This window comes from Coenobita brevimanus, chromosome 21 (assembly GCF_032717465.1).
Source record: "Coenobita brevimanus isolate Jiangsu-jjx chromosome 21, ASM3271746v2, whole genome shotgun sequence".
Lineage (NCBI taxonomy): Eukaryota > Metazoa > Arthropoda > Malacostraca > Decapoda > Coenobitidae > Coenobita > Coenobita brevimanus.
In genome coordinates this window covers 1,671,282-1,689,132 of record NC_136974.1, presented here as the reverse complement: position 1 = coordinate 1,689,132, position 17,851 = coordinate 1,671,282, and the positions used below count along the sequence as shown (strand labels likewise).

The 17,851-nt window shown below is 42.3% G+C and overlaps 1 protein-coding gene across 1 annotated transcript in view; it reads left to right on the top strand.

The window, feature by feature from the left end:
* The window catches only part of LOC145392056 (uncharacterized), a 37,367-nt gene extending 21,171 nt beyond the window's left edge, over window positions 1-16,196 (top strand). Inside the window, exons 6-12 of the mRNA XM_080266512.1 lie at window positions 6,654-6,769; window positions 8,491-8,661; window positions 9,590-9,781; window positions 10,983-11,162; window positions 12,109-12,225; window positions 12,970-13,051; window positions 16,097-16,196. Of these exons, the coding sequence (XP_080122638.1) occupies window positions 6,654-6,769; window positions 8,491-8,661; window positions 9,590-9,781; window positions 10,983-11,162; window positions 12,109-12,225; window positions 12,970-13,051; window positions 16,097-16,196 (958 nt within the window). The remainder of the gene's footprint in view (window positions 1-6,653; window positions 6,770-8,490; window positions 8,662-9,589; window positions 9,782-10,982; window positions 11,163-12,108; window positions 12,226-12,969; window positions 13,052-16,096) is intronic.
* The last annotated feature ends 1,655 nt before the right edge of the window (window positions 16,197-17,851 follow it).

The following is a 17,851-nucleotide window of genomic DNA, read 5'->3' as shown; positions in this document are numbered from 1 at the left end:
CTCCCCCTCCACTTCCAACATTACACACTCCACGTTAGTCTCACATTCTCCATCCTCTCCACATGGCCAAACCACTGTTCTAACTTGGCCTGAAACTGCCGTTTCTCCACCCTGAATGCTGAGCTATAGTAAAATTAATATTATATGATGCCGTCACGAAGTGTTGTGGAGAGGATGTACAGCTGTAACACTGTCTTCACCACTGAGCTACGTGAAATGACTGCAAATGGACGAGAATGTTCCTTCTTCCTCGCATAAAAAATAAATAAATAAACAAGAAGCGGTGCCAAGGCACAGCAAGCCCGTCCCCGGCCGTCATTTTAATGCTGCGTATAAACACAACAGGATACCGGTACCGTATCTAGTCAAAGATGTCCCATACCAAATTTGGAGTAAATCGGATGAAATTGACGATTTTTATGCCCATCTGAAATTTTTGGCCCAATCCACCTGACACTGACCCCCCTTACCACTAACTAGGGGGTGATCCCCCCTGATGTAATGAGGCATGTTACAGGATGCAGATTTGAAAGATGCACCTTTAGATTTTGGTTTCATGTCGATATGACGAATTTTAAAGGAGTTACAGCAAAAAACTTTTTTCTACATTTTTGGGGAGTAGCCTACAGCCTGGGTCTTGGCCAATTTGGTCCAAAATTTAATCAGGTGATCAGGTCATACACAGCCCATCATCCCCGTACTTTCAGTCAAAATCGCACCAGCAGTTTTTGCGTAAAGTTGTTATACAGACAAACATCGACAAACGAACCGAGTGGAATCAAAACCCGTTCCCAAGCCCCTCCGGGACGGGGACGAGTAACAAAAGAACTACAGTGTCTTCTTTGATCGTTAAAGGTGAACTGACCCGTTAATCGTTCACTGGGGTCTCTTATCTTTAGCTACGGTAGGATACGTGTGTTATCTGTAAACTACCGTATTTTACTCAATTTAAAGAGGGATTTTCTGAACTAGAGGGGTTAGATATAGCCTTCAGTAAACCCTTCAGCATGAGTGGCTTCCTGTGGTGAATTATACCTTCTGTTTGAACAATGGGATTCCAGTCACTTGGACCAATTATTTCCTTTTCACAGGTGATAACAATGAACAAAACTAAGGAAACAGTACTCACAAAACTGTGTACAAGGGAATGCTCAGCACTAAATCCACCAAGTATATTGTACCACACTGCAGCAGAGACCCTTAGTATGGTCTCTACACTGCAGTTGTTTACATCCACGAACACACAGGCGCCAACCATAGACACAAAGGACTGCCACAAACTACCCAACTCACATCACAAATATCATTCCCACACTGCTGTACAACACAAAACAATAGGCCTACACTAAAACGCTGTATCAATCCAAACCATGCTAAGCTCGAACACAAGCAAGTCAAAACATTACCAAATTCCACTCAACCAACGATGTCGACTCGAACAAGTGAAAACAAAAAGTTGCACTCAATTCCGACTGTTTACAGTAAACTGGATATAAACTGTTCTTACTGGTGCAACAACATACAGTAACATTCACCCAGTCGTAGCTCTAAACACAGGGTAATACTTATCACTTCCACGACAACAATAGCCACTCACTGCAGCCACCCAACTTGGCGCCAAACGTCTACAAATACGACAGGACAAAGCTTTTCACAACACACAGCAAAACCCTGGCATATACGCGCGATTTTCACACCTTACACTGGAATAATAGGTCCGGGACATTTGCAGACACAGATGTATTATTTGCACACGGAATACTCACTCAAATCGCATCAAAGTTGGCAGGCAAGAACGCCACAACCTTCTGGAGCGGAGTCAGCGGGGAAGGAATGTCCAGTTGATAATTAAACAAGTGGTGGCAATTATATAAACTCATTACCGTCCATGCCCGGGCCAATTACCGCTAATTTTATCATTGCGAGTAAGAATGCAATCTTCACTAAGTCACCGTACCACACCTGCAAATGATTTTATCTGAAATTTCAACTCAGGATGTGGCACAGCATCCAGGAGAAAGAGAGAGAGAGAGAGAGAGAGAGAGAGAGAGAAATTTTTGAAGAATCTGTTTATATCACTTCCCCTAAAACGCAGACCAAAGACACTAGTCATCTGGTTCCCTCACTTCACCCATTACAGTGCCAAAGGGAAACCAGTCTACTGAGAACTAACACGATATCAGAAGTAACGCAGGTCCTGACGTTTTGAAAAAGCTGAAGTACCGGTATACGGTAAACTGTAAATTGAAAATTGGATTGCAAACCTCCAATATTTTTAAGTCATTTATGGAACACCTGTGGTTATTAAGTATAGTTAGCCTGCATCCCATATTACATAATGCAGTCAGCATATTGGAAAGCCAAATACGTAAATAATGATAATAATCGTAAAAATTCGGGGGGCTGTATCCAACTTAGCGATTTCAGGTTTAAATATACGAACTTGAGGGAGAAGTGTGCTTGTGGAAAAGGAACCAAAGGCCGCAGAATAATTAACAAGGAAAACTGAACCAACAGAATGATTATAATAAGACCAGATACATTAAAATCCGGTGAAAATTCGGTTATTATACATATATCTATCTATCTATTGCCAGACACCTTAATCCTGTAAGGGGTGGCCACAAACAAATCGCCTCCACGTCGCCCTGTCCCCTGCCATTTCGTTGTCCTTACCCCAACTCACACACCCCTCTCTTATACTTCTACACACACACACACACACACACACACACACACACACACACACACACACACACACGGAAGTTGAAGTTTGCGTTTGGTTGTTTTTCCGATCCTTCAGTGTAGATCTTATCATTTGTTGTAATGAATGAAGTTTATAGGTGTTGCATTTGGTTGTCTGAAATTCTCGATCTCTGAAGGAAATACAGCATACAGATTACAAGTACTGGATGCGAGAGTCCTTGATGTGATGTGGGAGGGTGGTTTGGTGTGGGAGGATGGTTTTGTATGGTGTGGTGCGGTGTGGGAGGGTGGTTTGGTGTGGTGCGGTATGGTGTGGAAGGTTGGTTTTATGTGGTATGGTGCGGTATGGGAGGGTGGTTTGGTGTGGGAGAGTGGTTTTGGTATTGTATGGGAGGATGGCTTGGTAGAGAGAGAGAGAGAGAGAGAGAGAGAGAGAGAGAGAGAGAGAGAGAGGATGTAGATAAATGCTTTGATACAGTACCGCCGTAACAGCATAAAGCAAATGTTTCTTAGTTGTCGGTAACTTCATCACTCCGCGCTCACGAGTGCACAATTTTTACTTCTTCCAAAATAATTTCACTACTAGGTATGTAACATTATTATTATTATTTTTTTTTTACAATAACTAGCCAAAAGTAATTCTTGGCGAAATTAGCGAGATGCAAGGTGACATTCACTGATTAGAATGGGGTAGGTAGGTAGGTAGGTAGATAAACAGATAGATAGTAAGTAGATACAGATACTGCGGGCTTTCAAGGTTCGGTTACGGGGTTAAGGGAACTGAGTGGTTAAAATTATGGGATTATGGGGTTAAGGCGACTTTAGGTGGGCAGAACTATGGGGTTGGGGCAATTTTAGGTGGTTTAAGGGGTTAAGAGCAATTTTAGGTGGTCAAAATTATGGAGGTAAGGGAATTTAGTGGTTAAAATTATGGGGGTGTCAGGGTAATTTTAGGTGATTTAATTTATGGCGTTAAGGGAATTTTAGGTAGTGTAATCTTTGGGGGGTAAGTTTGGGCAATTTTAGGTGGTGTAATTTACGGGGTTATGGGAATTAACGGTGGTGTAATTTATGGGGTTAAGGGTTTTTTTTTGGTGTGGATTTAATTATGGAGGTAAGTTGGGCAGTACTTTCGCGTCCGGTCGGCGAGATGTAAACACGCTACTGTGGAGGTGCGACCGTCCAAGGCAGAGATACTAGATAACCAATTATTTAATTTTACCGCTTACCTTCGTCCTTTGCCGCTGTTATTTTGTCGCTGCTGTTTCGCTGTTATTCTCCACAATAACTGCACGGCAGTCTGATTTCTGGTTAATCCTAAAACTGTTCAGACATCGGAAGTAGTCGAAAGGGAATTCAGGGGTAATTCCAAACTTTCCTCCTCCCTCTACTCTCCTTTTCTTTCCCAGTGGCTTCAATGTCTCACTTCCAGCCTCTCCTATATTCATTATTTCTTTCCCAGACACTCTTGGCACGGTCGTAATAAAGGCATTAGCCTCATTAACACAAATTACCGGTCACCGTGGCACGGCAACGCACACTCACTCATTTCCGATCGCATACTGGCTTGTCCAAGTGGTTCTTTTCATGATTTTACCTCTTTTCTTGCCAAAATGTTCACATTCATTACCAAAATTATTTGAAAATACCACACATTGCAATAAGAAGACTAAATATTTATATATACATTTACTTTTCTAGAACATCAACTGGTTTTTTGTTGTGCGGGAAATTTAAATCCCAATGTGCGGTGTGAACAAATGAAAAACAAAAACAGCAAAATAAGGGAGAAATATATAGAACTGTGAAAATGGAAATTGTACAAGTTTGTTTCTAATACATAGAGCCTTTTTCCTACCCCAGTAACGAAAAATGAATTTTCACCCTCCGAAGTGCCGATCTTGAGGCTATCTGACTCTTCACTCTCACATCAATATATATATATATATATATATATATATATATATATATATATATATATATATATATATCCAAGCGATTTTATTCTATTCACGAGACATTTCGAATTGGGAGGGTGGGGGTTACTGTAGATATAGCCTTCAGTAACCCCTTCAGGACGAGAACTCCAGGGCGAATAAAATCGTTTGGAGAACAGGAATAAACAAAATCCGTTTTAGCAATGGGGATGTTGAGGAAGAACATTGTTGTCATCTCTTTATAGCCCGTACCCAAGCCAGTTTATCTATTTATTTATTTATTTATTTGACATTGGTTGACTTTCAATTTAATCACTGTTCCATGCCATTTTTGAACATGAAAGCCAAGTGTTCATGTCAGAAAGAATAATTTTGTTTCAGTCCCTTTATGGACACGGCGGTTAGCCTTCATGTCACTGATTGTCATTATTTTCCACTCACTTTACGGACATGAATGCCAGAATTCACGGCAAATTAAACCATTTTGTTTCACTAGTTAGCGTTCATGTTATATTAAATCACCATATTGTTCACTCTACAGACACAGAAGCGTTCACGTCAAAATTAATGAACGGAAGGGTACGTATTCATGTCATACTTCACACTAAATTATATTATTCAGGTTATGGACACAGTAGTCAGCGTTCTTATTTTAAATCACCATATTTTTCACTATATGCGCGGAGATCAAATTAAGAGTGTGAAAAACGATACAGTAAAAAGCAAAGCGAATTTAAACACATTTCAAGTTCGACAGACTTACTTTCCCACAATAAGAGTGTGTTTACTGTGAAAAAAAAAAAAATAATAATAATAATAATATATACAGTAGAGGCACCACCCTACCCCCCTCTTCTCTGTAATTACTCCCCCCTCCCCCTCCCCTCCCCCTAAAATACTAGTGTAAAAAAAAGATCGTATATACAAATTAACCTCAAGAAAGTTAATAAAAATGAACCCAATCTCCCATCTCATCTCAAAAGAGAAAAAAAAAAAGTGAAGCGATCTTACCCGTAACGTAAGATCGAGAATGTTAATAAATTTGCACCCACGAGTCTCCCCTCCCACTTTTCTCTCCTTCCTCCTCCCCCTCTCCCTTTCGTCCTTTCCTTCTCCCTCTCCTCCCCTTCTCTCCCTCTCCCTTCTGCTCCCTGCACGTCTCCCTTCATCTTTCCCTTCATTCCCGCCTCTTCCCCCTTCCCCTTCTCTCCCTCTTCTCCCGTTCTTCTCCTTTCTCCCCTCTATCACCCTACTAGCCAATCAGCACCCTCTTGAGCACAATGGCTGCCAAACTGCCAATTACACACACTCCATGCTAATTCTCACGCTTTTGTGGCCCAAATTTGTCAAAGTCGAGGAAATGGGTCAGCGTTATTGTTTTTCTCCCACCCACCCGTGTGTGTATGAGAGAGAGAGAGAGAGAGAGAGAGAGAGAGAGAGAGAGAGAGAGAGACGCGGTAGGACTCAATACATTCCACAATTTCAAACCAGTTGTTCAGAGTGATTTTCCGTTGATCAGAAGACACAATACTTTCTTTCCACACTTGTTTTTTCCTCGGATACCTGTGCTCACCTTGTGCTCCGGATATGATGCGTGTTTATTTCTTTACGTAATACGCACTTACTCGCACAGGTGTTGTTGTTTGGCAGGTGCGGGGGGAAACACACACACACACACAAAGATGCACGTATTGATTATTTACATTACGACCCACGTGTTATTGTTTACATTGACCCACGTGTTTTTTGGCATAATAACGCTCGTTTTTACTCATGACCCACGTGTGTTTATATTTCAACCACGTGTCTTTGTTTATCTCATGACCCACGTGTTATTATTTACATTGACCCACGTGTTTTCCCTTACATAATGATCCACGTTCTTACTCCTTAAGACCCACGTGTTTTTGTTTACATTTCAACCACGTGTCTTTATTTTACCTCATGACCCATGTGTCTTTGTTTACATAATACTCACGCGCCTACCATAACACGTGCTGTGACTTGCAGGTGCGGGGGCAAGGCGGAGTGCACGTTCAGCGTCAAGGAACACGTGCCGGTGTTGCAGAGAGACAACCTGGTGCTGGAGGGAGGTGCAATGAGGGCCGTGTACGACTGTGTTGCCAGTGAGTATGTCAGCCGCCACACGCACGTAGGGGGGCGAACAGGTAGGCAGGCGAGGGGGGGGGGGCAGACAGATAGCAGGCGGGCAGGGGGGGGGGCCAGACACAGGTAGGTAGGCAGGCAGGGCCGAAGACAAAGGTAGGCAGGCGGGGTGGGGGGCAGACAGGTAGGTAGGCAGGTGGGGGAGGCAGACACGGGTAGGCAGGCAGGTGGGGGAGGCAGACACGGGTAGGCAGGCAGGTGGGGGAGGCAGACACAGGTAGGTAGGCAGGCGGCGGGGGGGTGGGGCAGACAGGTAGGGGGACAGGCAGGCTGAGGGGAGCAGACACATGTAGGCAGGCAGACATGCACGTGGGTAAATATGCAGGTATGGGGTAGACAGGTAGGCAATCAGGCAGGTAGAGGGGTAGGCAGGCGGGAAGGCAGGTAAGAAGGCAAGCTGGCAAGAGGACACGAAGACAGGCACGGAAGTAGGCAGAGAGGAGGAGACAGGCTGAGGCAGGTGGTGGGGAGAGGGGTTGGCAGGCAAGAAAGCATACGGAATGGGGAGAAAGGAAAAGGTGGGGAGATATAAAGGAGGGGGAAAGGGGAGAGGGAAGGGCAGGGTCGTAAGAGGAGGGTAAAACAGAGGTGGATAAGGTTCGTAGACGGAGGTATGGAGGGGTTACTGAGAGGTCATTGGGAATTTATGAGAGAGGGAGGAGAAGGTAAGGTGAGCAGAGGGAGGAATATAGGTAAGGAGGGAAGGAAGGAAGGTGGAGAGGGTGAAGGAGGTAAAGAGGAGAAGAGAGGAGATGTGGAGGGGAGATAAGGGTAAGAAGAGGGAAGCTTGTGGAGGTTGGTATAGGTGTGTGTTTTGAGAATATTTTGTTGATAAGAAGGCATGGAGGGAAAGGGAGAGGTATGGAGGAAAGAAGAAAGGGAGGAAATAATGGAGGGGGACAAGGGAGGGAGGGGAAAGAAGTAAGGGAGGGAAGTATGGAAGGCATGGAGGGGGAAAAGGAAGAAGTGTGGGGGATGTGAAGGGAGGAGAGGGTGAAAAGGAGGGAGGTATGGAGTGAGAGAGGGAGGGGAATGATGGAGGATGGGAGAGGAATGAGAGAGATATTAAGGGGGACAGACAGGGAGGAAGTGTGGTCAGAGGAAGGGGAGAAGAGAGGAAGTAAGTCCACCCACCACTTTCCCCTCACTCCCCCATCCTCTCTCTCTCTCTCTCCATTATTGCACACATTATTACGAGTATGCAACAGCGGGTACGGATTCGGGAGGGGTGTATGCAGAATGCTGGTTATCCATTGTACAATTTTTTTTTTTCTCTCTCTATTACTTCATCTCCTAACTCTCCAGGACTCTCCTTACCCTAACTCAGTCTCCTAACTCTATCTCACCAGAAGTAGAGTTCCAAAATGCATGTAGTAGTGACATGAGGACTCAGGAGGGATAGATAATGTGGACTATCCTTTGTTCAGTTCTATCCCTATCTCTGTCACTTCAATATCTAACTCTCCACGACTCTCCTTACCCTAACCCAGTGTCCTAACTCTCCCCCAACAGAAGCAGAGTTCCAAAACGTACGTAGTAATGAGGTGAGGAGTCAGGAGGGGTAGATAATGTGGACTACCCTTTGTTCTTTCACGAATATCCTTTCTTCTATCTCTTCTTCTCTGTCGCTTCATTTTCCTAACTCTCCATGACTCTCCTTACCCCAATTCTCCCCCAACAGAGGCAGAGTTCCACAGAGTCTGCGGCAGTGAGGTGAGGAGCCAGGAGGGGTGGGTGCAGAGTGTGGGCTATCCTTTATATTACCTGGGTGACCCTCCTGTTTGCACCATCACCCTTAGAGCAGACGAAGGGCAAAGAATCCAACTCACCATTACCGATCTCAGTCTTAAAGGTGCGTGCTAAGGGTGTGTGGAGAGTGTGTGGAGGGTGTGGGAGGGAGAGAGGGAGCTATGAAGGGAGGAGAAGGGTAAGGGGTGAGGTATGAAATGGAAGAGGAAGGGGAGTGGTGTGTGGAGGGTGTGGGAAAGTGTGGAGTGGATGTTGAGGGTGTGGGAAGTGTGAATTAAAGTGTGTGAAGGGTGTATGACGTATGGGAAGGGTGTAAGCTGATGAGTGAGTGTATGTGAAGGGTGTGTGTGTGTGTGTGTGTGTGTGTGTGTGTGTGTGTGTGTGTGTGTGTGTGTGTGTGTGTGTGTGCAGAGGAAGGGTGGAGCTGATGTTAAAAAAATAGAATAAAATACGAACCGTACAGTGTGCTGTGAGTGTGAAGGCTGTAGATGGGAGAGAGAGAGAGAGAGAGAGAGAGAGAGAGAGAGAGAGAGTATTAAGCAAGTGTGCAAATACCTTTAGAAAACTGAGTCGTGATTATTTTTCTAATATATTCATTATGAAATAATAATAATAATAATAATAATAATGACAGTAGTAGTAGTGGTAGTACAGTAGTAGTAGTAGTAGTAAAAATAAACTACAACTACTATTAATAATAATAATAATAATAATAGCCACATGATAGCCTCATTCCTGATGGCAATAACTTTTTTTGCTGAATAATTTTAAACCTGCTAATCCATTATAATGACTGTGAAAAAGTAATGAAAATATCCACGTACAAATTGCCGTGTGTCTAATTGTGTATTTTGCATTTAAATTGAGAGTTAAGGTTATGGTGATGATGATGATGATGATGATGAAGTTGGATACAATGTTGATAATGGTGAAGTTGGATATGATGAATGCCACCACTCTAACCCCTCCACCAACACAGAATCCCCCAACCAATCTCTAACCTATCCATTCCACTGTAACTCCACCCCCAGACCTAATGCAGCCGGGTGACATCGAGTGCCGAGACAACGTGCGTGTATCAGAGGGGACGAAGGACCTGGAGGTGCGGTGTGGGGAGACTCGTACACCCATCACGGTCACCTCGCAGGGGAACGCTCTCAACATCACTCTCACAGCATCAAGCAACGTCTTCCCAAAGCGAGGATATGTGGCTTACTTTAAAGGTGAGGGACTAGGGTGGTGACGTAGGTGTGCAAAGGAGAGGGACAAAGGCAGGGTGTGGAAAGGAACAAGACAAGCAGAGACAAAAGAGAGACAGGAAGGAAGGAGGGAGACAAGGGAAGGAGTAGGGTAGGAAGAAAGAAGGAAGAAGGTAAGAGAGAAACAGGGAGAAGAGAGGAAGAAGGAAAGGGCAGGGGAGACAGGGAAAAGAGAGGAAGTAGAAAAGAGAGAAACTATAAAAAAGAGGGAGCAAGAAGGGAAGAGGAAGACGGGGAGAAGAGAGGAAGTAGAAAGGAGAGGAGGTAGGCATGGGAGCCAAGGAGCAAGAAAGAGGAAGACAGGAAAAAGAGAGGAGGTAGGGTGAAAGGGGGTAGAAAAAGAGAAGAAAGGAGGTGGAAAGGGCAAAGAATGACAGGAAGTGGGAAGAAAGTGTGAGGATAAGATGGGGAGGAACAGAACGTAGAATGGAAAGAGGAAGGCAGAAGGGTGAATAAAGAAAGAAGACAGGGAACTAAAAAGAAAGCAAGAAGGCAGAGAGAAGGAAGAAGGGAGGCAGGGAGAAAAAAAAAAAAGGCAGGAAGTGGCGAGGCATGGAGCTGTTACTGACCTCACAACACTCTCCTTGAACACCACAACCATATTTTGACTGCAAGCTTCCACCTGCTGCAGACTCTATTAATTTACCACCCTAGTAAGTTCTTTCTGAGGGTGGTAAGAAGAGAGGAATTAAGTGTGGTAAAATGTGAGGCACGGGATGGTAGTGATTATGGGGATTTAAGAGAAAGGGTGCCAGGGAAAGAGGGGAGGAAGGAGGAAGATGGGAAGTCTGGTTTGAAATGATGGATTGTGAGAGGAGTGTACAGCAGTGATTAAGGCATGGGAAAAAAATTACAGGAAGAAAGCAAAGGAATTTTAAGCGTGGAACAGGTGTCAAATAATCAGCAATGCAACCTATTAATATAATGACCTATTCTTTTCCCTTCATTCTTGCTACCATCAAATGATTTTACCCAACTTAGGACAGACATCTAGTAGTGAATGGGTTAATAAAGACTAAATCGAAGTCCTTCATTTCAAAAAGTCTCCCCAAACCTACATAAAACAGTCAAGTGGTAGAAACAATAAAACACTACATATATCATTCTGATTGGACGGGTTAACAATGAAACAGAATGAGTGCTAACCATATGATCCATGTGCCAGTGCTGGGGTGTGAGACGCCGGCCGTTCCTGCTGATGGCTACCTCTCCTACCGCAATGCCACCCATGCTGAGTTTTGGTGCTGCGTCCACCATGTGTTCCCCGACACGCTGACACGCCGCAGGGTACTTCATTGTGGTGCCCGTGACCAGGCGTGGAATGACACCCTCCCAGATTGCATAAGTGAGTAAAGTTAAGGGAACAGTGTATTATCTCACATATTGACTTCACTAACTGGTCACCACAGTCTTTCATTACCCACCCAGATCTGTTGTCCAGTTCAATGGCTTTCCTTGCATCCAGATTTTTCATTTAAGTCCCTCAGATTCAAATTCTATCATTTATTATATTATTTTTTTGTCCTTATTTATTTCAGGTTCTTGAAATTTCTCTTGCCTTACAAAAGTCGTCTGGAATTTTTCATACATAATCTCCCACACCTCATTTTCAAACTGAATAACCAAAATTTAGTCTCATTTTCTATCTTTTCTTTTCATTTTACAATTACTAAATCTATAAAATAATCTTGAAGCACTTTCATACTTATCCACTATATTCTTTTCATATTTGGCAGCTGTGTGTGTGTGTGTGTGTGTGTGTGTGTGTGTGTGTGTGAGAGAGAGAGAGAGAGAGAGAGAGAGAGAGTGGGGAGGGAAGGGCAGGGACCATCATCTTAACTGGGATGTTCTCATCATACTCATAAAGATTCTTGAGATTTATAGCTACTCATGTAGCTACAAAACACTTCACAGCTAAACTAGAGTGAATAATGAAGTAGAAAGTATGACTAAACAATGTGGCATTTGATAATAACTCATTAGTATGGACAATTGTTCTTACTGTAAAAATTAATTCAGGTTATTTGTTAACATAGCTCCAGGTGCCTAATAAAACAGGTACAGTTATAAATATGGGTTTGTATTTTCAATGGTTTCAGAGGCTGGCTAGCATTTTGTCCTTACTAGTATAATATTGCAGTTTGTGCATAAACAGTAATCCCTTGTATGTTATTTATACATTCTAATCCCCTGTTACAAAGGTTTAAATAACATACAAAATCAGAATTAATCCCCACAGAACAGATGCTAGGGAGCCTCCTTATATGACAAGACCCTTAATCTATGTACAGACCTGGAGGCGCTGCTTGAAAATGGCAACATCACAATGGACGAGTACCGCATGATGGTGAACGGCTCAACTGGACAGGTCCAGGCTGAGAAGTACCGCCAGGCACATCTTGTCTATGGTGGGATTCATTCACATTTTCCTCTTTATCACTGGTCTCAAAATGAAGACCCCCAGTACAGTATTATTTTAAATGTTACTGCATTATAACAGTCACTTGAAATTTTGTGATGCTAAGGTCAGTATATAGTAAAGTTAACTTAATTACCTTTACATCTTCTGTACTAACTTCACTGTCTACACAACATTAAGGCTCAGCAAACACTAGCATGCTTTAATTAGTCCCTTCAGTACAGATTTCCTTGAAGTTGGAAAAAAATTGTCTGGTAGCAGGTAGACCAACAAGGACATCACCCAGATTAATTTGGCTAAAACAGTGTGGAAAAGCATACAGTTGTGTGCTATGCCCCTACACTATGATGAGCACTTTCAATACCCCGTTAAGAAATGGAAAAGGCAAGATTGCATTCCATTTTACAAGGTGTACCCAGCAAAAAGGTAAAGAGGTCACACTTCTGTTAGTTTTCCATCATGTATTTAACCCCTTGAATCTGATCTGGGCAATGTCTGTTATAATTTACTATATTCTGATTCCTACAAAATAAATTCACCTCACAAACTGAAGGGATTTATTATGGTTCTACTCTAATTCAAAACGTCTACCCATAGTTGAATAATACATGTACTGTCAGATTATGGCAAAAATAAAATGAAAAGGATGTCTCTGGTCTAATAAGAGTGTCAAAAATGGTTGCTTACAATGGGGTCTGTTGTAGAACGGTGAGTTACTGTGTTGTGTCCTCAGACCTGGTGGTGCCGACAGTGATCATGACAGTGTTGGTGCTGGGTAATGCAGCTGTCGTGTTCCTCATCATATACTGCCGCAGGTATGTCAGTCCTCTGCCACACACATCCTTCCCCGCCATTTCTCACCCTTACTAATGTCAATCCTCCACCACACACACACTTCGCCTCCATTTTTCACACTTATGTCCATCTGCCACACACACACAGCTTGACATCTGTCCCTCACCTTGACTCACTTTACCTCACACTCTCAGGCCTGTGTTCTGATCAGCTATGAGGCTTCTATAATGTCTTTCTTATTAGTTTATTTTTGCATATGGCTTATTAATAATCTCTTGTATGTCTGGCCATGTGGAGCAAGTGGAGAGTGACGGACTTGCAGAGTGTGGTGAACTAGGAGAGTGTGACTGCGGTTGAGGAAGAGACTGGGAGATGGTCATGGAGAATGAGGAGGAGGGGCATGGTGGAGGGGAATATGAATAAGAGCGGTGTGAGATGAAGGGATGGCAGAGGACAGGACAACATAGAGGCAATTTGTTTGTGGTCACCCCCGTTGGAATTAAGGTGCCTGGTTGTAGATGGATCGGTGTTATTCATACAGTCTGTGTTGATATTAAGAAAGATGCAATGCTGGTAAATGCTGCAAACTGACAGGGGTTATTTATGCAATGTGTGTTGATATAAGGAAAATTATGCAACATCAGTAAAATAAAAGGAAATACTGAGGCTGGAAAAAAAAAAAACACACAAAGAGAAGTTGTAGAAAGCCTCCTTTGCTCATGAGAAGATGGGCCTGTCACAGCAAACCCCTTCAGTCCAACCATGTCTTTTTCCACTTTACTCTTGCTATGTATGGATGGTTATTTGGCGTAAGATTTATCACGCCGGAGGGACTAGATTATACCACAGCCTTCCCAAAGCCTCCACTACCTAGGACTCTTGTTACCTACATGTAAATCATCTGGTAACTGAGATAAAAAATAAATAAAATAAAAGAAGTAACAGCCAATCCCATAGTACCCCAAGCAATAACTGCCAATCCCATATTACCTCAAGCAAGTAACAACCAATCCTACATTAACCCAACTAAGTAACAGCCAATCCTACATTACTCCAAGCAAGTACAGATAATCTCCTATTGCTCCATTTGAAGCTAAGGTGTCCATGGATAAGGTACTGTTGTCAAGTACATTTGACTTCTTAATAACTATTTGCATTGGTCACTTTACTTTTTTTGTGTTGTTAAGCTGTTAAGGGTAAATGACCAGCCAGCCTAATTCCCTTGAAGGCATCATCACATAATCGAAAATCTCCAGTCACTTCTTGCAGGTACGGACGTGGTATGGCCATCCCTATAAAATGCAGCGTTTTAACCACTAGACTGCCATGCAGGCATAAACTGAAAAAGACATTATTTGACTGATGGTGTTAACACTCCAGCACCCTTAACTTACTTCACTTAACACTCACCCTGTCACCACACCTACTTGATCACTTCACCCTCACTGTCTTTTATCCCAGTTACCTACACTTGTACTTTAATCTAAAGCAAATTTCCAATACTCTTTTATTACTGTTCTGAACACTCAGCTTCTGCACTGAATGATTTAGTTTCACACTGATTTAACATACGTCAGGCTAAGCACTGACTACTACTGTACAGCTCATCCTTCATCCAGTACAACATGCTACCAAAGCTGTCCTCGCCATTATGCTACCCCTGCCAACCACTGCTTCTGCTTAGACTGGCTTGTATGGCTTATTTCCATACCTGGTTTTGCTCTGCTCCAGTTTCATATAAAACTGAAGGTAATGAACTTCAGGCTTTAAGTAAAAACTGGGGCATCAAAGCTTTCTAATTTATATTAAAAAATTAAATCTATGTCCTATTTAGTGAGAGGAAGGGGTAAATTTGATAAATTTGTAGATGTTGCTTGAACACATGCTTTCAATTCCAATTCAGTAATGGTGAATCACTGCAATGGCTCTAGAGGGAAATTTATAAGATTTACAATTACTCACCAGCTACCCAAGTTCATCAGTATCATCCCACATGAAACTGGGGCTGCAATCATGTCAAGACTATTAATTATCGAGGCTTGGGAATGCACAGCCAAAACCAAAATTTTAAGCATAAACTATACATTTTGGCAGTGTATAAATGAAATTCCAATCAACAGGTGTTCCGGCTTGGTAATTCACAATGATGGTTTACTTGATCTGACTTCTTGCTGAATAAAGGCACAGTGGAAAGATAAGGATATGGAAGCCTACTTTTCCACCTACTTGTCTTTGCTCACAGGCAGGGGAGGGGGAGGAGGTATGAGGGAGGCCATGAGGAGGCAGAAGGGCAGAAGGGGGAGACTAGTACTGTAGATCTGCCTGAGAGTCACCTACACATATAACCGCTGTAAGTGATCCAGTGCCGCTACCTGCACGTTGCTCACAGCATGATCAGAAGCAACTGATATCTTAAAGAGAACCAAACAGTTAACTCAACTGCATATTGCTGTAACTGCAATCTTATTTGCATTGCAGGCTAAATTCTCTAAACTGCACGAAACTAACAGCATGAATGGGGAAACTGCTGGAAAAAAAATAATAATAATAATAAAAAAAAAAATACAGTACCTTGTCTGGTAATGGTGCAGATGTATGGTATTTTGTGGCACACTTACACTCTCTTGACTCTATATTCATTTCTGTGATTGGATGAGACTTCCCTGCTAAATCTTCTAGCCTCTTTATCTGCAAGGCCACTGAGAAATAGAGTGAAACAGCATGATAATAAATTTATAAAGTGAGTATGGAGTGTTTATCCTCTTCTGATTATCACTGTTACTGCAACCTGCATTGTCCTGCCACCCTAACTATTCCCCTGCTTGCCACTCCCTGCCACCCAGTATTCTTCCTTGCCAATCCCTACCCTGCCATGCTATTCCCCATCACTCCAAACTCATGCAACAACAATACATCGCTTCCCACAGTCCCTGTTACAGTAAATTCTGCAAACTGTATATTTCCATCTCTCCCTCAATACTACAGTAACAGCAGCAACTCCCCACTGTCCTCATCAGTTGGACTCTACTCCACACTCCTCTACTACTCCACACGTCTCCCCACAGAGGCATTATGGATGATGGCGTGCAGTGTGAGGAGCTGGAGTCAATCAAGGCCAACCCTGAGCCCCCCGACACCCTAGACACAGAGCCGTGCAACGTTTAGCTGCCAAGGTATACCCGAGGGGGACAGCTCGGGTACTCAAGGCTTCCTCTCGCCTAATAATGCGTCGAGGGGAAACCTAAAGGTATGCTAAACTGAAGGTCTCTGTCTAAAGAAAAATCAAAAGATGCACTTGGCCAGTTTCACTACCATAACAGCATCATAAATCTACAGTAAAATAAACAGAAATACAGTACACCTTCCCACTACCATGAATAAATTGGTTAAAAGTGTCACTAACACCTTCTGCCCATACTGTATTATCTTTCACAGAAAATGCATGACAGATTTATATGATCTGCTACATTAACATTAGTGAAACAAGTACTGTACAGATCAAGTTTCTAAGTTCTTATGAAATGTAGGCTTCACTGGATGATAATGGATGAGTCAGAAGAAGCTATGGTTTTGTCAGCTCAGTCTGACTGGAATGCAATGGGTCCAGAATAACAAAAAATTTTGCATGAATTTAATACTGAGATACTGTTAACAGAACTTTAGATATATAGTGCTATCCATCATCCAATACATAACTTTAGCAAATCTAAGAATACGTTGGGCAGTTATTCAAAGACTGAAATTGTAAATGTGGTTCAAATAATTGCCTGACACTGTCAGGTCTGACTGAAAGTTTGTTAAAAGCATAAAGGGCCACATGGAAAGTTGTAAACTAATTTAAGATGAAATTATCACAGTCCTGTAGTGACTGATACTACAGCACATTCCAGAACTGAAAATATAAATGCCATATTTAAAGTGGTTTATTCCATAATTTTATTACAGGAATTCATCGTATTTTAGAACATTCTTAAACAGGCAATACTTAAATATCACTGCATATTTTGTAAGCACTTTGTTTGCAAGAGGTTTTTGTTAGTGACAATTTCTACAAGCATTGCACCAGTAGTCAAGTGCATGCATTTAAAACCAAAGATATTAGTTGGGCCTGGATACTGCCCACTAATGGTACACAGTACAGACAGGTAAACAAAAATATGAACATAGTGATGAGTCGTGTGTACTGTGGATACAATAATACAAATCAAACTGTATACCATAGCTGTCAGTTTTTTAATGTATTTTTAAATTTTTTACCACTGGATCTGCATGTGCCATATTAGCATATTATAAAATGCAGTAGACAGCTCACATATGGCACTCAGTCACTCATGTAGATATAAGTAAGGGCCTCCAGGTGTACAACCGACACTGAATAACAGTAACACCTCTCAGAATCCAAATAACAAGTGCAGTCAACTCCAGACTGGGATGTAATATAGCACAATTTACACCTACTTGTGCTTAAAAAACCTTTATTTACATTTATAACAGTATTACTACACAGCATGTGGTAACCACATCACAGGAGGAAAAATCTCGTATCTCATTGCTGCAGTGGATTAAAGTGGGCAGAGTCAATTTCTATTTTGTTAATACATTTCATGTTTGTGCCAAATTTCTATACTGTATTTTCTACACAAGATTCATAGATTTATTCATTAACCCTCTCAATTTTTGCATGTCATATGAGAAGCAATGAAAAGCAATTATTAGTACTGTACAGTACAGTACACTCAGTCAAAGAAGCATCTGAAACTTTTATGTTTTTATATTTAGAACTTGAAAATAATATCCAGGAACTTTCCATAAGTTACCTG